Below are 23,111 nucleotides of genomic sequence, written 5' to 3' on the forward strand. Positions count from 1 at the left end.
AATAGAGGGGCGAGGGGGGAGAGAGAGAGAGAGAGAGAGAGAGAGAGAGAGAGAGAGAGAGAGAGAGAGAGAGAGAATATGAGAATGAGAGAATCTTAAGCAAGCTCCATGGTCAGCATGGAGCCCAATGCGGGGCTTGGTCCCATGACCCTGGGATCATGACCTAAGCTGAAATCAACCAAGTGAGCCACCCAGGCGCCCCTGATTTTTGAAGCTGTTTTCAGAGCTTAGACTCAACATTTGTCTAAGAGCCTCTTTGTTCAGAACTCCATCCCTAGCTATTTAATCTGGTCCTTCAGTTGCTGATATTTCATAAGAGGCTGTGTGCTCACAAAATTGATTAAAAAGGGCTTCCAAACATTACTTCTTCTTACTTATGGCTGCTCTTTTTTTTTTAACCTGTTTAAACATCCCACGCACATCCTCTTTCCCCAACCCCTATCCAGGCCAGCACATTTGTTAACTGCAAAACAAGAGAGACTTTAGAATTCAGTTCATGGGAAAGCTGATGATACTGTATCAGTAATTCATTCTCCCTTAAAACTTCCTGGCACCCGGCTGGCCCAGTGAGTAGAGAATGCGACTCTTGATTTCCAGGTTATAAGTTCGAGGCCCACGTTGGGTGTAGAGATTACTTCAAAAAATCAAATAAAAAAATAAACAAACTTTCCTGGCTTTATTCTTGTTAATGACAGTTCCAGGGGAGTTAACTATCTAACAATTGAGCTTAGAGTCACATAGTTAAACTGAAAGTCCTCGATAAATACTACAGTATTCTTATGGATATAGGAATAAGTATTTTTTTTAATATTTGGATAATGGTTCCTTTTTCTTACTAAGAATGTCCAGCTCATAGACTGACATGAACTCTCAGGTTTCTGGCCTGAGAGTGACTGGTCTCCAGCAGCAAATGTCCCAACTAATAGAGCAGGCGCTCTCAGCATATAAGAGTCTAGAACATGACTCAGGAAGAGTCCTTTAAAAATAAAAGGAGCCGGGGCTCCTGGGTGGCTCAGTCAGTTGAGCATCCAATCTTGATTTCAGCTCAGGTCATGATCCCAGGGTTGTGAGATCAAGCCCTGCATTGCGCTCCACGCTGAGCATGGCCTGCTTGGGATTCTCTCTTTCCCTCTGCCCCCCTCCCCTGCTCACATTCTCGCTCTCTCTAAAATATGGAAAGAAAGGAAAAAAGAAAAGAAAGAAAGGGAAAGAAAGGAAGGAAGGAAGCTGTCTTACCTGTTGACATTGCTTATTACGGTTGTTTTTAGTACCTTTTGGGCTGCTCAAGATCTCTGTGATCTTTCTGCTGTTAGTTTCTGCGTGTGGGTAGAACTTGTACTAGTTTAACCAGCCTTATTCAAAGTCCTTCACTTTTTAAAGTTGTATCTCTCTTGGAAACTCCTGTACACATTTGTAAGCGAGAGGGAGAACACTTTTTATCAGAAGTTGTTTGACCCCTTGTTTTCATATGGAAAAAAATGTTTTCCATCTTTTGTTAAAGCATTCTTTCCTTTCAGCACTCTCCCAAAGACTAATTTCACTTTGAAGCTACTTTGGCTGAGACAGTAGAGCAAACTGATGATGGTTACATGATTTAAAAGACCATGATTTGAAAATGTTACCATCCCTATCCTTCCTACTTACGTGCTGCGACCTCTTCATTACACAGATTGCTGCGACTTTGCAACAATATCATGATTCTTTATAAACCGAACTGAAAGGCTTGTCACTGCCTGTTTTTCATCCTCAGTTGATTAAATGACAAAACGAGGCATGTGGCACCATCTCTAACAGACAATAGATGCTAGATCTTGTGAATTTTAATTCCTTTCCTTAGTGGCTTTCTTTGGTTCCTAAGTAAAGTGTAGATATGTATCTTGGATTCATTAAGGTAACCATGCCTAGCCTCCACTCCTGCCCTCTCATCCTGTATATGAGTCATGTCTGTTACTGGAAATGATCAGAGGTCTGAGCAGTGGCTAGAGACAGGTTTTATTTATTCTTGGTTCCATAGTAACCTTAAGAGATGTGGCCCACCTCATTGTCTTGATGGCCTGAGCGTCACATGACATCATTTGTGGCTTGTGAAAGGTACTTCTGGAATGCCTTGGTGCCTCTGCCTTATGGTGGTGTTTTATTTATAGGTCAGCATTGCTTGTCCTGAGAGGATGGAACCAATCACCAAGGTGTCCCACATTCCACCCAGTCGATGGGCCTTAGTTTGCAGCCTCTGCAAGGTGAAGACAGGGGCCTGTATTCAGGTAAGTCACCGAGAGAAGTGGTGGGGTGGGTACCACTGAACTGGCCAGACTCAACATCCCAGTGAGAGCAGCCTCTTAACTGAAAGTTTACTCAGGAGGCCCCCCACTCACTCCTCCTCACAGGGGCTCTGCCGTGGTACAGACCATTTCTGGAGCGGTTTTTTTTTTTTCAGACGTTGCCTCTGGACCCTTCAGCTTATTCTTTTCATTCATAGTGGTAGTTAACTTCCATCCTTTGCTGTCGGATCTGATGAATTAGGTGATTTCTGAAGCTAGATGATACCATCCTGGGTGGAAACAAGCCATAGATCTAAAACAACCAGGCCCAGGTTCCAGGATGATTTAACCAGTGACTCTGCTGCTGAACTAAGTACAACTCAATTTGGAAGGGAAAGATGCATCTGAATAGATAAATCCTGGTGGATAGGCCCGAAAGTCCTGCTCACAGGCACGTATGTTGCATACAGTAGTACAAGTAAAGTTTTCTGAGACGTCTGAGGTATAGGAATTCAGCTGCATAAAGTAGAAGTAGTAGCTGGTGTGCCCAACAGCAGCAGTTGGGTGGTCGATGAGACTGGGAGAGGCCAGTTACCTCCAGGAAAGGCAGAACGGTTGACCCTTCTACTCCCCAGGCCTCCTGCATAGGAGCTACAGATTGGTTGGAGTTAGATTTGCCTGCTAAGCTTCTTCACAGAAAAGGGGCCTTATGATGTTATAGCTTAGGGACAGTGGCTCTAGGTATTTCATGAAGTTTCTTGCTGTCTGGCTCATCTTGTAGATTTCTTACTACAGACCCGGGATCAGCGACTCCTCGGATTAACCTTGGTTCATTTACTGGGAAATGGTATTTGAAGAACACAATATGGGAGCGCCTGGGTGGCTCAGTCAGTTAAGCGGCCGACCTCAGCTCAGGTCATGATCTCACAGTTCGTGAGTTCGAGCCCTGCGTCAGGCTCTGTGCTGATGGCCCGGAGCCTGGAGCCTGCTTCGGATTCTGTGTCTCTCTCTCTCTTTTCCCCTCCCCCACTCATGCTGGCTCTCTCTCTCTCTCTCTCTCTCTCTCTCAAAAACTGAATAAACGTTAAAAAAAATTTTTTTTAAAGAACACAATATGGACCCCAAAGGCCCTTTTAATTTTTTAAATTCATTTTTACACCTGACAGAATTGGGTACTTTGTCCTGCTTTTTTTAACTTTTTCCTGCTGATACTATTTAACTACAGCAGTTACAAAGGAAAAAAACTTGAGGGAAAACTATTCCCACGGGGTCTACTACCATAATACATTGCCTGTTTAGGTTTTCCTAAGTTCTCTCCCGGTTGTTTCTCATATGTGAGCCCCTCGGGGGCCAAGGTTGTACATCACTCTTCCATGGATTGCCCCTAGCACAAAGGAGAGTGTGCCTGCCCGTTGTCAGTGTTCAGTTAGTGCTTACTGAATAAATATATCCATACTTAATGGTATCATAGATTTGTTTATAACATGCATTCTCCCCACTAAAACAAAAGATTTTCCGTGTTTTTATAATTATTAGTAGTCCTTTTATAATAGCACATTGAATTTATATCCATTAATTTACTTATTTTCATTATTGTGGTACCTGCATTTTTCTCCTATCTTTGCTATTTCAAGGGATGGTTTTTTAGAATAGTTAGTAATTGGTGGCATGACTGTGGAGAGAGAACACTGGCCTTAACCTTAGCCGACCTGAATTTGCATTACAGCCCCACATTACCACATTCTGCCACATTGTCTGAGTTATTTATCTGAGTTTTATCTTCCGTTATAGACTGTGAGCTCAGACTGTTTCCTCCTTAGATCCCCCAACCCCTGACATGGCGGACAGACAGTAAATATTAGATTGATGGATGGATAAAACATTCTAGAGTCGGTTTTTCATCTTCAGGGCAATCGTTCTTATTTTTATTAGAGTTTAGAGTCTGTATTTTGTAAAGGCCTTACCAAATTAAGACTCGTAATTTTCTTACAAGGAATTACATTTGTTTAATTCCTTATAAGGAATATTTGAGCGCCTGATTGTGTGCCAGGCACTGTTCTAGGCACTTGGGATTTCTCAGTGAGCCAACAAAGAACTCACATTTGAGTTGGGAGAAATAGAGAATAAGAAATAGATATTAAATAGCGTTTAGAAAATGGTAAGTGCTCTGGAAAGGAAGAATGTGGAGTATGGTAGGAAGAGGGAGAGTGTGGGGCAGGGGGCATGTGTCACAGGTTTGTTTAAAACGAGTGGTCAGAGTAGGACTCATAGAGATGACATTTGAGAAAAGACTTGAAGGTGAGAGAAAACCACACAGTTATTTTGGGTAAAAATATTCCAGGCAGAGGGATCAGCCAGTACAAAGGCTCTGAGATGGGAGGTGTGTCTGGCCTGTTTGAGCGACAGGAAAGAGGCCAATGAGGCTGGAATGGAGTGTGTGAATATCAGAGAGATCATATGGGGACTTGACTGGTTAAGGTAAGAGTAAGCAGGGTTTTTTTTTCTATAAATGGCCAGATAATAAACACTTTAGGCTTTGCAGGTCATATAGTCTCTAACACAACTACTCAATTCTGCCTTGAGCACAAAGACAGCCAGAGACTTTACTTAGCAAATGAACATGGCTTTATTCCAGTAAAACATTATGGACTCTAAAATTTAAACTTCATACTCGTTCACATGTCATAAAATGCTCTTATTTTTTAAATTTTTTAATATTATTTTTGAGAGAGAGAGAGAGGCCGAGTGTGAGTGGGGGAGAGGCAGAGAGAGAGGGAGACACAGAACTTGAAGTGGACTCCAGGCTCTGAGCTGTCAGCACAGAGCCCTATGCGGGGCTCGAGCTCACAATCTGTGAAATCATGACCTGAGCTGAAGTCAGATGCTTAATGGACTGAGCCACCCAGGCACCCTGAAATATTCTTATTTTTGTTTTTTACATCATTTAAAAATGTAAAAACATCCTAAGCTGCCATTCTTAGCTCTTGGACCACACAAAAACAGCTGCTGCATTTGGTCTGTGGGCCATAGTTTGCCAGCCCCCGGGGCTCTCATGAAATCTTTTGTTTTCACTCAGAGCTTAAGGGGGAATCATTGGCAGGCTTCGAGCAGACAGGTGACATAATTTGATTTATGTTTTTAAGGGATCACTCTGTGGAATGATATGTCTAGTACTTGCTTCAAAATAATCCAGGGGGCAGTGTGCTATGGGAGGTTAAAGAAAGATGAAATAAGATTGGTCATACATTAATTGTTATTGAAGCTGGGCGATGGGTATATGGGGGTTAGTATAGTATTCTCTATGCTATTATATAGGTTTTTTAATTTCCATAGTAAAAGGTGAAAAACAAAAAATAGACTGGGGCGCCTGGGTGCCCAGTCATCTAAGTGTCCAACTTCGGCTCAAGTCATGATCTCATGGCTCATGGGCTCAAGCTTCGCGTCAGGCTCCGTGCTGACAGCTCAAAGCCTGGAACCTGCTTTGGATTCTGTGTCTCCCTCTCTCTCCGCCCCTCCCCTGCTCAAGCTCTATCTCTCTCAAAAAATTTTTTTAAAAACGTTAAAAACAAAAATAGGCTCCGGCTGCTGTATTTAGAATAGACTAGGAAGGGAAGGTTAGAAAGAGGAAAAGCAGTTAGGAGGCTGTTACAGTAATCCATGAGAGGTGATAGTGGCTTTGACTGGAGTGGTAGCCCTGGAGGTGGTGAAAAGTGATAAGATTCTGGGTGAATATTGAAGGGAGAGCCAACAGGATTGACTGAATCAGATATGAGATATGAGAGAAGGATAGGAGTTGGGGATGCTTCCAAGTTTGGGGCCCAAATGGTGGGAAGGGCGAAGTTGCCACAAACTGAACGGGGAAATCTGCAGGAGAACAGATTCGGGGGAAGAGATGATGAGTCCGGTTTTAGACACTTAGGTTTGAGGTATCTACTTGACATCCTGTGGAAATGTCAAGCTGGCAGGTGTCTGTGTGAGTGTGGAGTTTGGGAGGAAGCCTGGACTGCAGACCTGCATTTGGGAGCCAGTGGCCTATAGACGGCTTCAGCCTGGACCGGGGAGGATCGCCGAGCGAGTGAGTGTAGATAGAGGGGAGAACAATACCAAGCCCTGGGCCTTGAAGCATTCCGGCGTGAAGAAGTCCAGCAGAGGCGGAAGAAGCAGCAGAGGAAATGGGGAAGAAGAAGCCCGCAGGGAGACGGGAGGAAAACTGAGAGTGTGTAGCAGCCTCTAAATCAAGAGAAGAAAGCATTTCAAGGAGAGGGAAAGATCTGTGGTGGAAAGAGGCTACTGAAGTAAGATGAGGACTACAGATTGACCCCTAAATGTAGCAAACGTGATTATTGGTGATCGGGAGGAACAGTCCAGGTGCGGTAGTGACAGCAAAAGCTACTAAAGGTCAGGGCAAAGAAGGAAGTGAGGAACAGTTTGAAAAAGTGGGGTAAAGAGGTCTTTCCTTTAAGGTTAGAAGAAATACCAAGTCTGTATGTATACTTGTTAACATCTAGGATTTGCGTGAAAGGCAGTGATCCAGTGCAGAGGAAAAACTGCTGGAGTGCGGTTTTCAGTAGGTGAGAGAGGGTGGCGTGAAGTGTGCGACGGAGGGGTGGCCTTGGGCAGGAGCGCCGATAGTTCTTCCCTGGTAACAGCCTTGAAGGTAGAGTGTAGGTGCAGTATTAAGTAGATGTGTCGATGGGAATCTGCAGGAGCACTCTTTCAAGTGTTTTAATTTCCTCAGTGAGGTAGGAATAGGATCATCAGCTGAGAGTGAGGTCCAGAGGTTTGAGAAGAGAAGAGGTGTGAAATAGTTTTATGGTTCGGGGAAGTGTGGTGTGAGTACCGGGCTGTATGAAAGACCCTCCCTCTAGGTGAGAGGGAATGAACTTCAGGTGATATGCTGAAGTGTGTATTTTTTTCCACCTACATTCTACTTATACTAATAGAATGGCCTTTGTTTTCCATGGTTGACATCTGGTTTTCTGGTGGGGAAGAAAGACCAAAACCTTTTTTTTTTCCTTTTAAACCACCACTAAGTAAAGTTAATTCCAAACTCATTAGTAATTTAACATCTTGTTCCCTGTATGTGAATCAAAAACACAGTAACCAAATACAGTAATTCAGTAGGGGTCAAGTTTTTTTTTTTTTATGTGTATTTATTTTTGAGACAGAGACAGAGCATGAACAGGGGAGGGGCAGAGAGAGAGGGAGACACAGAATCCAAAACAGGCTCCAGGCTCTGAGCGGTCAGCACAGAGCCCGACGCGGGGCTCGAACTCACGGACCATGAGATCATGGCCTGAGCTGAAGTCGGACGCCCAACCGACCGACCCACCCAGGCGCCCCAGTAGGGGTCAAGTTTTATTAGCCTCATTGTTCTTGGGAAGATTATTTAAGGGTCTTTGTGATTAGTAACCTATTTGGGGTATTTTGCTTTATTAACTCTTTCTGGAAATTTCTTAACTATCCGTGAATTGTGTTTATTCTTCCTGCCTTCCAACAGTGGGAATACATGCAACTATTCTCTTCTTTTGATTTAGGAACATTCCCTGGGGAAGGATAGAATCCAACACTGGTGGGTTTGGGGGTCTAAACTAGCTAGTATCTATAGCTTCCATATCTGGAAGCTAGAACCTTTCTCCTGAGCATGAAGTCTTCTGATAATCCTGAACCAGATCATAAAGACTGGGTTCAAATGAGATGCCCTCGGACAGCTCTGTATTTTGCCTAGACTTTGAACACAGTCCCTCTGACAGCTGGCTTTCCGGAATTCCTGTAGGGTCCTCACATGTTTTATGTTCAAGCCCCCTTCAGCCTAGAGCCAGATGCTTTAGGTTTTCCCTAAGAGGAAAGAAAGAACAGTGGTTAAACATATGACCTTTGGAGCCCGACTCCACCCCCTTGCTTTTTATACCATCTTAAGGAAGTTACCTGCCATATCTGTGCTTCAGTTTTCATATCTCTAAATGGAAATGATAATAGTACCTACTTAATAAAGGTGGTAAAGAGTCCAGTGCGGTACCTAACAGATAGCAAATACTCAGTAAATGTTAGCGGTGAAAGTAATTGTACTTGTTTTGTTCTTCATTTGTTATTCTCAGGAGTCCATCTGACTTTGCCGATGGACAGCTGTAGCACTCATCCAGCCAGACTGAGTAGTAGAATCCTCAAACATTTGGTACAACAAATGAAAATTGGCAACAAGTAGGGGAATGCAAGGAGGCCCACTCAGTGACTACATTGAATATTTTTTTCAAATATTCCAAATTTGGTTCAGTACACACTGTTCTTATTCTAAGGCATTTCTGGCCCCTGCCTTCAGGAGTTGGTCGTCTATTAGGGGAGGCCAGATATAAACACAGGAAAGGTTAACTAACACTGAAGTGACATCTCCCCTCAGACCTTGCAGACCCTTAGGGACGACAGGTGAGAAGGGCTGATGGCCAGTGTTGGTGCCGGAGTTTAAATTCACAGTGGCTGGAGGAAGTTTGGTAGGCTGGCTTGAACCATTTAGGACATTGTTTCAGTGACACAGTTTTGACACAATTGCTATGGTACCACCCATTTGTCTGTTCACAGATTATTGGGGATTAAAGACAACCAAATGGACACTGTCCTGCAGCGAGACAGGAACTGCTGAGGACATATGGACCAGGTCCTTGGGGTTCCAGGCATGTGTCATCCCCTTTTGAGGAGGACACGCTATGTTCTTTTTGGGGGTGACAAAATATTTCCCAACTCATTTCTTTTCTACAGTTTCTGAAAAATATACAGAAAACTATTCCTTTTCCTCCTTTAAAGATACATAAACTACAGTGAAATACTACTTCATACTCACTAGGGTGATAATAATCAAAAAGGTGGTGGGATCCCAGGGTGGTAGAATCAAGCCCTGCGTCGGGCTCCGTGCTGAGCGTGGAGCCTGCTTAAGATCTCGATCTCCATCTCTCTCTCTCTCTCTCTCTCTCTCTCTCCCTCCCTCCCTCCCTCCCTCCCTCCCCCTGGCATCTGGGTGACTCAGTCATTAAGCATCTGATTTTGGCTCAGGTCATGTTCTCACAGTTCATGAGTTCAAGTGTCACACATTGGGTGAGCTCGTGCCCCACTTCAGGTAAGCATGAACCACACTTCGGGCGAGCCCCGCTTCTCTCTCTCTCTCTCTCTCTGCCCCTCACTTGTGCTCGCTCTCCCCCCAAAACAAAGATTCTCTCAAAAACAAAATTAGGGGCACCTGGGTGTCTCAGTCCATTGGGAATCTGAGTCTTGACTTTGGCTCAGGTCATGAGCTCAAAGTTCATGAGTTCGAGCCCCATGTCGGGCTCTGTCCTGACAGCATGGAGCCTGCTTGGGATTCTGTCTCTCCGTCTCTCTGCCTTTCTCCCACTCGCGCTCTCGCTCTCTCTCTCTCTCTCTCACTCTCAAAATAAATAAAAATAAACTTTAAAAAATTTTTTTAAATAAGAAAAAGATTCTCTCTCTCCCTCTGCCCCCTCTCCCCTATTCTCTCTCTAAAATTAAAAAAAAAAATTTTTAATAAAATAAAAAAAAAATTTTAAGGCAGGCAATAACAATGTGGAGAAATTGGAACCCTCGTGCTTTACTGGTGGGGATATAAAATGTGCAGCCACTATGGAAAACAGTTCGGCAATTTCTCAGAAAGTTAGATGTAAGAGCGCCTGGGTGGTTCAGTCAGTTACGTATCTGACTTCAGCTCAGGTCATGATCTTGCGGTCCTTGGGCTTGAGCCCCGCATCGGGCTCTGTGCTGACAGCTTGGAGCCTGGATTTGGATTCTGTGTCTCATTCTCTCTCTCTGACCCTCCCCCACTTGTGCTCTGTCTCTCTCCGCCTCTCAAAAATAAACATTAAAAAAAATTGTTTTAAGTCAGATGTAGAATTATCATATGAGCTAGCAATTCCACTTCAAAGCGTATACTTGCAGTTGAAGAGGTGTCCAAGACCCCCCCTCAGGTTCAATGATTCACTAGAAGGACTCAAAGAACTCAGAAAAGCCATTCTAGTGGTTACAGTTTATTACAGGGAAAGGAAGGATGCAGATTAAAAACAAGGGGAAGAAGCACATAGGACAGGGGTCCAGGAGAGAGTAGGCATGGAGCTTCCAGTTGTCCTCCCCAAGTGGAGTCTTGTGGACAGTGCTTATTTCTCCCCCCCAGGGACGTGTGATGATACACAGAGTATTGCCAACCAGGGAAGCTCACCCAAGTCTTAGCGTTCAGAGATCGTATTAGGAGTTGGCCACTTAGACACCAGTGACCCACCCGCATGGCTGACCTTAGCCTCCAGTCCCTCCAGAGGTCAGGCTGATACCATGTGGCTCAAAGCCTCCACCATAAATCACATTGTTAGCGTAGGCTATCTGACATGGTCCAGGGACCCCTGATAAACAAAGACACTCTTCTAAGTCAGGACATTCCATAGGCTTAGAGGTCACCTCTTAGTAGCTGGGGGCAAAGGGCCAAACCTTTCTTTAGGCAAGGCTAATCCTTTAATGCACCTTCCCAAAGAGAAACGAAAACATATGCCTACATAAAAACTTGTACACAAATGCTCATAGCAGCATTATTTCCTAATAGCCAAAAACTGAAAACGACCCAAATCCCCATCAAGTGATGAATGGATAAACAAATGTGGTATAGTCATACAATGGAATGTCGTTTGGCCACATTTTAATTTTTTTTAAGTTGATTTATTTTGAGGGAGCACACACACAGCGAGGGAGGGGCAGAGAGAGAGGTTGGGAAGAGAATCCCAAGCAGGCTCCTCACTCCTCAGCACAGAGCCTAACACAGGGCTCGATCCCATGAACCATGAGATCATAACCTGAGCCAGAATCAAGAGTCGAATGCTTAACCAACTAAGCCACCCAGGCACCCTCCCATATTTTTAAAAGAATGAAATTCTGATACATGCTATGACATGGATGAGCCTTGAGAACATGCTAAACCGGACACAGATGCCACATGTATGATCCCTCCTTGTGAAGTGTCCAGAATAGGCCTATAGATGAGTGGTTGCTTGGGGCGGGGGTTGGGAACAGGAAGTGACTGCAGGTAAGCATGAGATTTCTTTTTTGAGGTAATGAAAATGTACTAGAATAAAAACTTGAAACAACACCAGAAAAGAAAATGTACTGGAATTACGTAGTGGTGATGTTTGCAAAACTCTGTGAACATGCTAAAACCATTGAAACGTATACTTAAAAGTCGTGAGTTTTTTGGCACAAAAAAAGTTTTCTGGTATCTCAATAAAGCGTTATTTTAATGGGCATAATATATACCTTCTCTGTCACCTTTAAGTGGTTACAGTAGAAATAAATGAGATGTATATATATATAAAGGCATTTTGTTTACTAGAATGTTCCAAGTGTATGTGTTTGGAAAAAGATAAATAGGTATTTGGCACCAAAACTTGGTTGGCATTTCTCCTTTACCACCAAAACACAGCGACCTTCAGCTATAAGCATCATAGAATGACCTTTTTTTGCCACCAGATGGATTTTATGGCACAGTTCCATAAGGACGTATTCCATTTTTCATCTAAGCACCCAGTTCTTATTTGTGTATTGCCTTTTATTTTGACTAATTTATATTTACGTCTCCACAGTCTGTAAATGTGACCTGAGACACATGGTCTGTTTTCAGCTTCTGATCAGTAGTAGTTTTATGTTACACATTCATCCCCTTGAATAGGACACGGTCCTTTTGCTTTCTCTTTCCACATTTTTATCAGTTACTAAACAGCGAAAGAGCACTATACCCAACACTTTTAATCTTCTGCTAAAGAATGCCTTTTGCTTCTTGTTTTTTAAATGACTGGCTAGTTTCTTAGCCGAGTGATAACACAAGGTGCCCAGATAAAAGTACATTTTTGGCTTTCATCATCCTCATTATCATAAGGCCTTTCAAATACGTGGACATTTTAAGGATACAGATTTCAGTGTAAGGTAACAATCTTTTCCAATAGAACTGTCCAAAGCTGGGGTGGGCTGTCTTAGGAATGTAGTTTAAGTGGCTAGATTACCACTTCCTTGAAAAGTAGAAGGAGTTGGGGGGCAGGGCAGTGGAGGTAGAAAACCAGGGACTCTAGAGGCACGTACAAGCAGTGATAAATGCGGTGCTGGATAAGATGATCTTAGAATTATATTTCATCTCTGGAATTCTTTATCCTGTAAAATTGGCTTAAATGCAGTCTGCCTCCTTTAAAGCTTTGATGGTTGCCAGCATTCTCTTAGGTGTTGAATTTCTCCGTCTATTAGAAGGAGACCTGTCAGGTTTTGCATTTTTTAGTCTTTATTTGTATCTGAGGTCATTCCCTATTTGTAGTTATCACAAACCCCCAACATATAATTAATTGGGCAGTCTGCCCTCCAGACTCAGGCTTCCAAAAGAGTTGAGACTTGGCTTTCACCATGGGAATTCTCCACTATTTTTAGAAACAAATCCTCCATTTCTTTCTCTCCCATGTATTTAAAATCTTTGGAAGGAAAGCTATAGCATTGTAACCATAACAAATGGTAATTGAGACTAACTAAAACACAGGAGTACAGCAGTCATGGGCCGGCTCTTCCTACTCTGTTGCCCTGTAAATGAATCCTCAGTACATGCTATGCAGTGATACTTAACAAATGTGTTGCATCTATAAATGGCAAAACATTACAAACTGAATTTCAGATTGTCTGTAGCCCTAATGTTCCTTAGAACGTTCTGCAGTGATGGAAATCTGTGCTGTCCAGTATGATTGAAATGTGGCTAGGGTGGCTAAGGAATTGAATTTTTAATTGTATATCGTTGTATTTTTTTAAGCTTACTTTGAGAGAGCAAGAGAGAAAGTGCACACACACGCACTTACGAGAGTGAGGGAGGGGCAGAGAAAGAGGGAGACAGAAGATCCCAAGCAGGTTCTGCACTATCGGCATAGAGCCCAATGTGGGGCTCAAACTCACAAACAGATCATCACCTGAGCCGAAATCAAGAGTCAGATACTTAACCGACTGAGCCACCCAGGCGCCCCAATTACATGTGCATACTGTATATGTAATTAAATTAAATTTAAATAGCTACTTACGGGTAGTTGGCTACCGTGTTAGCACAGCTCTATAAGAACAATTTCAACAAGTTGGGTTGCTTAGATACTGGAGTTCCTGGGACCTTTTTAGAACCAGTAGATACTCTGGCAACAATATTGACTTCGTTTTTTCTTTTGTTTGTTTACAAGCATTTCTTGAGCGCCTGATTGTTCAATAGTTGATGGCAATGCAAAGATGAATGACACGGCTTCTGTCTTTAGGAGCTCTGGCCAGGGTTCTGACGCTCACTATACTGTAGGTACACTGTAAAAAGTACTACTATAGAAGCATATGATAAGCGACGTGAGGGCCACAGAGAAGGTACAGCATGACTCTTCACAGAAGCCAAGGAAGACTTCTGAGAAAAACTTCAGGCCCGAGCTAAAGGGGAGTTTGAATTTTTTTTTTTTTTTTTTGCCTCTTCTTTCTGTTTTCTATACAAGCAGATTTCCTGAGTTACTTGTAAAGCATCTGTCATAGTCCGGTTAGGGCCAGTTTTCTCCCTGCCTCGCCTCTGCTTCCCGTGAGCAGCTCTCACATTAAGCCCTGGGATATGCGGTTCCCCTCCCCCCCCCAGCCCTGCCCCCTTAACGCATCTTTTCTTCCTACAGTGCTCTGTGAAAAGCTGCATCACTGCCTTCCACGTCACCTGTGCCTTTGAGCACAGCCTAGAGATGAAGACCATCCTAGATGAGGGGGATGAAGTGAAGTTCAAGTCATACTGCCTCAAGCACAGCCAAAACAGGCAGAAGCTCAGGGAGGCCGAGTACCCCATGCACAGGGCTACTGAGCAGAGCCAGGCCAAAAGTGAAAAAATCAGCCTGCGGGCGCAGAAGCTTCGGGAGCTGGAGGAGGAGTTCTATTCCCTGGTCCGCGTGGAAGATGTGGCCACAGAACTGGGGATGCCTACGCTAGCTGTGGACTTTATCTATAACTACTGGAAACTGAAGCGGAAAAGTAACTTCAATAAGCCATTATTTCCTCCGAAGCAGGATGAAGAAAATGGCCTGGTGCAGCCAAAAGAGGAGAGTATTCACACTCGCATGAGAATGTTTATGCATCTACGCCAAGACCTAGAGAGGGTAAGGCGATCAGCTGTGGCTACTGTTTAGGTCTCAGTCTGCATAGAAATGGAGGCCCCGCTTCCAGTTTCGTTTCTGTTTTTAAAGGTCAGCTCATTTAAAGTGTGGGCTTCTGTGTCCTTGCTTATCTTCTGATTACATTGTGGCCCCGAGCATTGGGCTCTGTTTAAATTTTTGGCAGTCACTTTCAAGGGAACTGGAGAGCCCTCGCTTACATGCTTATGAAGCTTAAATCTGAGATAAATTCTCATTTGGTTTACTTTTTATTCACTGTTGAGCCTAAATTGGCTCAGCTCTATTTTACTGACACGTGAGACTGTGGGCTGAGTTAAGAATTAATTTTATTGAGGAAAAAGCAGTTTCTCAAACTCGGCACTAGTGACATCTTGGGCTGGCTAGTTCCTTATTGTAGGGGGGACTGTCCTTTGTCGTGGGGAACACTGGAAGATGTTGAACAGTGTCCCTGGCCTCTACCCAGTAGCCAATCCCCCTCCCAACACATACCCAAATGATGACAGCAGAAAATGGTTCCAGATTACCAAATGCTCCCTGGGGGTCAGAATCGCCTCTGATTGAAAGTCTCGACACCAGATAATTTAGTTTAACTCACTTATTCAAAGATAAGTTAGGCCCTGTGTTTACCCTACAGAATTTTATAATCAAGTGTAATTATAGAGATGGCTTGTTTTTTCTCTCTGCCACCAGAATCTGGAAGAGAACAGATTTGGCTCACTTTGTAAAATTTAACTCACACATCGATAGCACTTACTATGTGGCAACACTGTTCGAAGCATTTCATAAATATTAACTCATTTAATCCTAACATGCCTGTGAGGAAAGTACTGTTGTTAGCCCTATTTACCGATGACTAAACTGGGGCACAGAAAGGTGGGATGATTGGTCCGGCGGGGTGGGAAGTATGGGAGCACGTGGATCGCACCCTTGGGGCTGTAGAGATTTGGCTGAGCAGGAGGTGTGAGCAAAAAACCACTGTCAGTCTGTCCGGCAGACCTTTATCCTGCTGGTCCAGCGCTCATTAGAAAATTGTACTGGATCCAGCATCGCCAGTGTTTTATTCAGGAATTTAAAGGGAAGGCCAGAACACTACATCATCATTCGGTCTTCCCAACTTGGCTGTGCGTATAAACATCGAGCCCATCACGCTGCAGGGAGAGTAGGTTTCAGGAGGTGGCTTGGGAGCGTTTTCTTGTGCTGCCGATCAATGTGGGAACCACGGTCCCGTGCCGGACCATGCTACGTGACTTCCCATAGAGTGGCTCTCCTTATGCAGCGTTTTGTGTTGTCTTCTCTCCTCACCACCCCCGTGCCCCCACTTGGTTTTCGTTGCCTTAATTTTGGCTAAACGATTTCAATTGTCGGGTTCACGTAACATGACAAAAATCTCTATTTGCCGGGGATTGGGCTTTCAGGTGCGAAATCTGTGCTACATGATAAGCAGGCGAGAGAAGCTGAAACTGTCACAAAACAAAATACAGGAACAGATCTTCGGTTTGCAAGTCCAGCTTATCAACCAGGAAATGGCTGCAGGTAACCTTATGTTAAAGATGCCCTGGGGCACCTGGGTGGCTCAGCAGGTTAAGCGTCTGACTCTTCATCTCAGCTCAGGCCTCCATCTCAGGGATGTGAGTTCAAGCCCCGAGTTAGGCTCCACACTGGGCATGGAGCCTACTTTAAAAAAAGAAAAAAAAGTCCTAAGCAATATATAGACTCTGATTTCATCCCATTTTAACAATTTAAATTTTCTGTCGGTTGTTTTACTTAAAAATCTTTTCAAATTCTTGTCGAATATCTCATTTGCTCTGCTCCAACCCTGACGTAACATGGCGCATCTTGCTATCAACTCATGAGGCAAGAAATCTCAAGGTGGGGTTGGGGGACTTGCAGGTCTGGGGCGGATAATCTAGGTGTCAGACATATTAGGGGCCACTAGTTAAAGCCATGAGCTATTCTGTAATCATCAGATTGACTTAGAAATCCATACAATAGGGCCTAATCCTAGTTTCCAGAAAACATTTAACTCCGAGGTTACTCATCTTAACCATATTTTGTTAAAACCTTAGCCAGTAGTTAGGAGATCTGGGTTCTGTCTCTTATTTACTAATATTTGTCGAGCACCTGCTGTGGACTAAGAACTGGGCAAGAAAGTAGAGCAGTCCGCAAGACAGAATCCCTGCCTGTAGGGTATGCTGCCCGCTTAGCGAGAGAGACAGGAGAGCATAATTCCAGTGCCCTAAGCATGGGGAGCTCGGCTGCGATGACAGTCCTATTCAGTGACATCTGTAACCCTCCTGTACCTCCTGTAATACCGAGGTTGGCGGCAGAGCCTGGGCAGCCGGGAGTCAGTGTGTGGGGTGCGCAGAACCCGGCTCCGGCCAAGGGCCAGCCGTAGAGTGAGAGAAACACCCAGAAATGAGGTGTCAGGTAGGCATCGAAGGCTCTGGGGTGTTTATAAGTATCCTAGGTCACAGCAGAATGCTATAGCAGGAGGCGGCAGGGCTGCTCAGCCACAAAGCCACTGTGATGGGCAAGACCAAGAAAACCAAAGGACGGCAAGGAGGGTCCCTGCGTGCCAGGGAGATTGTCCCCTAAGCCATGTGGCTTCTGATTGGTGGGTGCCAGCCCCGTAACTGCTTGTGGTATCAGCAGGTGGCAGCAACACGGGGGCTGTGAGTATTCAACATGCACCCTTAGGGAACACCTGTTGCCCAGGTACTACCTAATAGTTATCCTCTCACGGGGAAAAGTTAAGTCCCTATGCAAAGAGGAATGATTTAGAAGTACTTTTTTAATTTCAGAGCACCCAAACTAATAGAGAAAGGAAGATCTGTTCTAAAAGTGATCGTAGGATGACAGAACCAGGTAACTGATTGCCAGTACTCCACAGGCCGAGCCCAAAGCAGGCGACTGGCAGGAATGTCATGATTCTTTTCTGCTGGCCTTGCCACCGCAAAACCTGCCCCGCCCAGGATTCACAGTGAGGAGACTATTTGAGGTTACAGGCATAAAGTACACAGGAACCACCCGCTACCATTTCTACTGTTGCCAAGTTAAAACACATACTCACGTGCTCTTCGTCCACCAAAACCTATGCTGTGTTCTTGAGTGTTTGGATTTGACTTTGGGGGAAGGGTGGGAAAGATTGGAGGGTAGGGTCTGACATGTCTTTTCAGGCACATCCTGAGTCCTGTGCAATACCCGCACCTGCACACACGCAGACACCCCAATAGGGAGACCCTGTTCCAAACCACTGCTATGACATTCTTTTCAGAAGTGGAAGGGGGCAGAGATGGGGATGTAGGAGGTGGCACACTAGTCTTTGTGATCATTGTACAGCCTGGGAGGGCAGAGGTGAAGAGGTCGAGAGCCACACGACAAGCAGTGGCTCCGCTGAGTTTCCCACCTGTAGCCACCCCCACCCCACCCGGCCTCTAGTTCAGCCCCTCCGGCTCCTATCCCGTGACGCACATACACATCAAAGTCAGGGGCCCGTTAGACATTTGGAAGAGTGGGTATGTGAACTCACCGTGCCGTAATAAGCATATATGCCGTTATTTAAATCAGTTGTTAAAATGAGTCTGTCTTTTTGATCTCAGGACTTCCTTTGACAAGTACACTAGAAAACTCATTGTTCTACCCGCCTCCAAGAATCACCTTAAAGTTAAAAATGCCGAGATCAGCCCCGGAAGACTGCAGAAACAGCTCCACAGAGCCTGATCATGGACCCCTCTCTCCTGCCAGCAGCTCCCCTGTTCCCAGTATAAGGAGCATGCAGGTGCCTCAGGAGTCACTAGAAATGAGAATGAAATCGTACCCAAGACATCCACTAGAGAGCAAGAGTAACCGTCTGCTGGCCAGTCTCACCCACTCTAGAAGTGAAGCAAAGGACCCCAGTCCTGCTTGGAGAACTCCATCCCCGGAGTTCTACCATGGGCAGTCACTGGGAAAGCCTCTGGTCCTCCAGGCTGCCCTGCATGGCCAGTCTTCCATCGGGAATGGGAAGAGTCAGTCTACCTCCAAGCTCGCCAAATCCAACGGCCTGGAGGGCAGCTGGTCTGAAGATGTCACCCAAAAAGACAGCTCGAGTGAGGTGTTCTGTGACCAGGAGTCCATGCTCAGCTCCCACTTGGCCAGTCAGGGCGCCTTTAGAAAATCGACCGTGGAACACTTCAGTAGGTCCTTTAAGGAGGCCACCAACAGGTGGGTGAGGACCACGGAGGACCTCCAGTGTTGTGTGAAGCCAACCAAGAACGTCAGCCCCAAGGAGCAGCTCTGGGGCAAGCAGCTTGTGAGGCGGTCTGCAGGGAGAGCTCCGTATCAGGAAAACGATGGGTATTGCCCAGATTTGGAGCTGAGCGATTCAGAAGCAGAGAGTGATGGGAATAAAGAGAAAGTCAGGGTAAGGAGAGTTAGCTCGGACAGGGAAAATCCTGCCCACGACTCTCGACGGGATTGCCACGGTAAAAGCAAGACACATCCCCTTTCCCACAGTTCAATGCAAAGGTGATCGGAAACCTCCAAGAATAGCTCAGTCTTTGCCTTTGCCCCATACACTGGGGCAGACCCCCACACCAAAAGGATTCTAGTGTACTTTAGGAGGAACTGTAGTGAAAGAATAAAACGTTTCACAGCGAATTGACTTGCAGTTTTTGAAACCGCTTCAAGTCTACTTTTCGCAAGCACATTCTAGGAATTACAGATTGTCCAGAAGTCTTTTCTGCCAGAGGCTGTTGAGAACAGCTGGGCCCAGAGTACTTGCTCAGTAAATACTTTGGGACAGCTCTCCAGTCCTGTTACCACGTTGATGCACATATGTATTAAGAGTCCTTGCATCGTTAACGCATTTGCAAGAGACCGTGATTATCAGACACTAAAACTACTTCCCTTTTGAAGCTACGGCACGTGACCTCCCACAGCTCCTGTCTGTAGGAAGTTGCTAACTCCATTGGTACCTGGAAACCCGCTTCAGGGAGAGCCCAGGGACCAACATCTCAGATACTGTCAGATTCACTACCCTCTTCCTTGGCTCAGCACAAGGTTGAGCTCCTTTCGCAGTATCTTACCTACCAAGTCAATACTCTTGATGCTTCTTAAGTGTCCAGTGCCTGTTCCTAGACTTGCTGGTCAGGGGCGCGCTTGTAACTACTTGGCCCATCGAACGAGCGTGAGAGGCTAACTTGTGGATAGTGTTTACAGAGGTACAAGGAAAATGCTCAGATTCTCTCCACTTAGGCGTTTGGGAGGGATCCCAGAGCCTTTCCCAAAGTGAGACCAATTCCGGAGGATTTGTACCAGGTCAGGGGTTTTGTGTTCTTGTTTTCAAATCAGTTTGACTTAAATAAGTTTGGCTGACACTTTTTTGTATACCTGCTTTAATGTTTATAAAGTTTCTATTGAGGTATAATTAAAATATAGTAAGATGCACAGAGGTTAAGTATTCTTACCTGCTTTAATTTTGAAACAGATTTTTATTGTCAAACAGAATTTGAAAGCATGTGTTTAACACATGGATATAATTTAGCTTTGTACCAACTTTGAATCCGAGGCAGTTCCCCACACAAAAAGGCTGGAGCCGTTTTTCAGAAGTTGCTTATACCCTGTTCCCAAACAATCAGCCTTGAATAATTTGTGGGAGGAAGAGAATAATTACATTTGGGGGGGGGGGATAAAACACGTCTGCTTCCCATTTAAAAGAAGGGGAACATGTTACAGTTTTTAAAATGTGAAGCCGACTATAATTCTCTGCTCTCTCTTCTTAGCCTTAAATTAATATTCTCTTTCTTCTGGTTTGGGAAAGCATAGTGGGAATTTTCAGACAAAAAGAGGCCATTTTTCGATCTTTAAAGCTGGCTCCTGGTAAAGCAAACAGCCCAGCTGCAGTGGGCGCGCCAGTGGCCCAAGGGCAGGCCAGGGCCCCTCTGTCCCCTCCCCCCCCCCATGCGGGAGCCTGGGCAGCGGCGTTCCTGTCCCCACTTCTGTTCTCGAAGCCTTGTTAATGGGTCCCGTGGCTCGTGTTTTCTCCTCCCTTTTGGAAAACTTCTGTATTTTGCCTCCTCTTTGGCCACACCTTGAAAATGTTTCTTTTATGCCTGTGTACACGTGTGAACGTGCCAGAGCACGTGTGGTAGGCGTCCTGTGTTTTGTTTGAGTGGAAGCAGCTAAGAATCATCCACACGAGGAAGACTGTTCCTCCTTATGGACGCACTAGGTTTCTGTGCTTTTCCCTCTGAGCTCTGCTGGGGTGGATGTGAATTTGACACCTTCCCTCTAAGGAAGAGGTAAGGAGCTCTGCTATAGGGGCCTTCTGTTCCGCTCGAGGCCGGTAGCCCGAGTCCTTTCATGCCTTTTGGTTCTGAGTGAGTGCAAGGAAAAGCAAACATTGAAAAAGTGCTTCAGCCAAATTCCATATGTAATGCCATGGGGAGAGTATTGACTAAAATAACTTCAGTCAGGGAAATATAGTTGTAATATTTTTACAAGATTTTCCTAAGTAAATGAAGGAGCCTTCAGTTGTGTAAATTTCAATTGCCCCAAAATGTATTTGCTACATTTTGCTGTTGTTTGAAGTATTACCTCTTAACCTTCTTTTGTTAATTTTTTTTCATTTTGTCTTATATAGTCCAGTTTTCCAAGACAAATTCAGTCTTTTTTCAAATGTCACCTTTTTACCAATACTTTTTCATTAAATTATGAAAACTGCTAACGACTGTCAGTGTGGTAATTTCTTAATTTGGCATGCGGGTTTTAGAAAATCTTACATACGTTCCTCTTATATTTAAAAAAATCTCATCCGTTAAACAAAACAGATGGTGGGGGGAAAGGGACGGAGGGGGAGAAGGAGGAATTGAATGTTTAGAAGCACAGATCCATGATTCATGTCCAATACCGGGGACCAAAGAGAACTCTGGGACCTTGGACTCTACCCCAAAATCATGATTTCATCAGGCTAATAAGACAAAACCATCATTTAAAATCACCAAGGAAATGGATCCTATCTAAAGTCACAAAGTCCAAAAGGCTTAGTTCGGGCATCACTCGAATACACACTCTTTACGATACTCATTCTGCTTGGAGTCGTGTGAGCATATGAATGTGATACAGGTTATGTAGTGTCACGGGGGGACGTTGGGGGCATTAAAAAACATTTTCATTACGTTTTGAGAAATGTACTTGCTAAAGGTCATTGGGTAAATCAGTAGTGAAGATAGTTAAGAGCCACGGTTGTTTCTCTCTCCCTTCCTCCCTCCCCCCTCCCCCACCCTCCCTCTCTCCCTTCCTCTGCCTTCCTCCTCCTCCTCCTCCCCCTCCTCCTCCTCCTCCTCCAACACCCCTGCCTTCTCTCTCTCTCTCTCCCTTCCCTCCCCCGCCTCTCATTAATGGTGAACTCTTTTGACTCAGTACATTGTTAGGTAAGATGTCGGAGAACTGAAACAAACATACCCAGTTGTAGCCCACAAAAGCTTTGGGTCTGTACTTCCAATGGGAGATGAAGCCTTTGTCTTTGTGTTGAAGAAACTTTTGAGAGAATAAACCAGACGCTGCATCGTCCTGGGTTGGGTTCCCCCCCGCCCCATAATCCTCAGCATGTTTGCTGACCCTTAAGAATTGAGGAAAACTCTTATGACAGGAGTAAATCCGTACTTGCCCCTGAGTGACTTCCGTGTGACATTTTCCAAAAACGCACCTTATTTATAATAAATGTTTTATTAGAGTCCCGCAGGATTAATCCAGCTGTTTCCAAGTTTTATGGAAAGCAGCAACGCAACGGTGTGTTGATTTTTTTTTTTTTTTTTCAAAAAAAGAACTCCATTAACAAAGGCCTGCGTTCCCACGCAGGGAGCTCTGTCCCTGTGACACTCCGCCCGCCCCGCGCGGCACTGTTTAAAGGAGGCTTCTGTGGATTCAGTTAATGTTACTTCATAGATTGGAACACACTGTATGGCCTGAAGCCATGAGGATAATTGCCCTTGAAATGTGGTGGGGGAGGCCTGAGACCCAGGCCGCTGTCCCCTGCCCTGTCCGGTCACTGATGCGTTCTTCAACCTGAAGCCCCCTAAAAATAGTCATCGTCTGAAGGAACTGCTGAAGCATCGAGCAGCTCTCATCCCGTTGAGACGGGTTTGGGTGGGAGCATTCCAGCCTCCAGGCCTGGGCACCCCAAGCTTTTAACTTCCCTTCACCTCCGCGCTTCTACCCCACCTTCTCAATTTTCCTTTCTTCTCAGTGAATGTCAGGTTGTAAGCAAGCCGGAGGGTGGAGTCGGGCTGCTCAAGCTCTACCCACCGCAGCAAGTTCTCTGAACGAGGAAACCACAGGCAGAACCGCCGAGCATTCACCATTACCTTCCAAAGTATTGGCACGTGGTCCTGAAGGCTGCTCCCAGAAGTCACACATGGAAATGGGCCCGTTATTTCATAGTAATTTTTCACGTGATGAAAAACCTCCAAGCTTAGAACTGCTGACGTTTTTGGAAATGATACACTCCTTGAATGAATCCCCTCAGCTTCAAGAAAGAAAGGCACTTCCGATTGGGCAGTCTTACCCCCCCCCCCCCGTGTCCTCAAAGATGGACTGAGAAGTACATTGGCAGAGACCAGGCTGAATGTCAGTCTCAAGACAGCTACGTGGGTCCCTTAGGGAAGCCAACCAAGGCCAAAGCCATTGGTAGGAC

General features: G+C 45.0%; 1 protein-coding gene across 6 annotated transcripts in view; it reads left to right on the top strand.

Moving 5' to 3' along the window:
• Window positions 1–21,143, top strand: part of JADE3 (jade family PHD finger 3) — a 135,824-nt gene extending 114,681 nt beyond the window's left edge. For 5 of the 6 annotated variants that reach the window (XM_045050418.1, XM_023249517.2, XM_023249516.2 and 2 more), the window contains 4 exons: window positions 2,145–2,261; window positions 13,952–14,422; window positions 15,853–15,970; window positions 18,037–21,143. In XM_045050418.1, coding sequence (XP_044906353.1) covers window positions 2,145–2,261; window positions 13,952–14,422; window positions 15,853–15,970; window positions 18,037–18,947 — 1,617 coding nt within the window. In that variant the 3' untranslated portion in view covers window positions 18,948–21,143. Of the gene's footprint in view, window positions 1–2,144; window positions 2,262–13,951; window positions 14,423–15,852; window positions 15,971–17,238; window positions 17,303–18,036 lie in introns of all 6 variants that reach the window. The other variant, XR_006592852.1, reaches the window with a different exon arrangement.
• Window positions 21,144–23,111: the final 1,968 nt, after the last annotated feature.

Source organism: Felis catus, chromosome X (genome assembly GCF_018350175.1).
Source record: "Felis catus isolate Fca126 chromosome X, F.catus_Fca126_mat1.0, whole genome shotgun sequence".
Lineage (NCBI taxonomy): Eukaryota > Metazoa > Chordata > Mammalia > Carnivora > Felidae > Felis > Felis catus.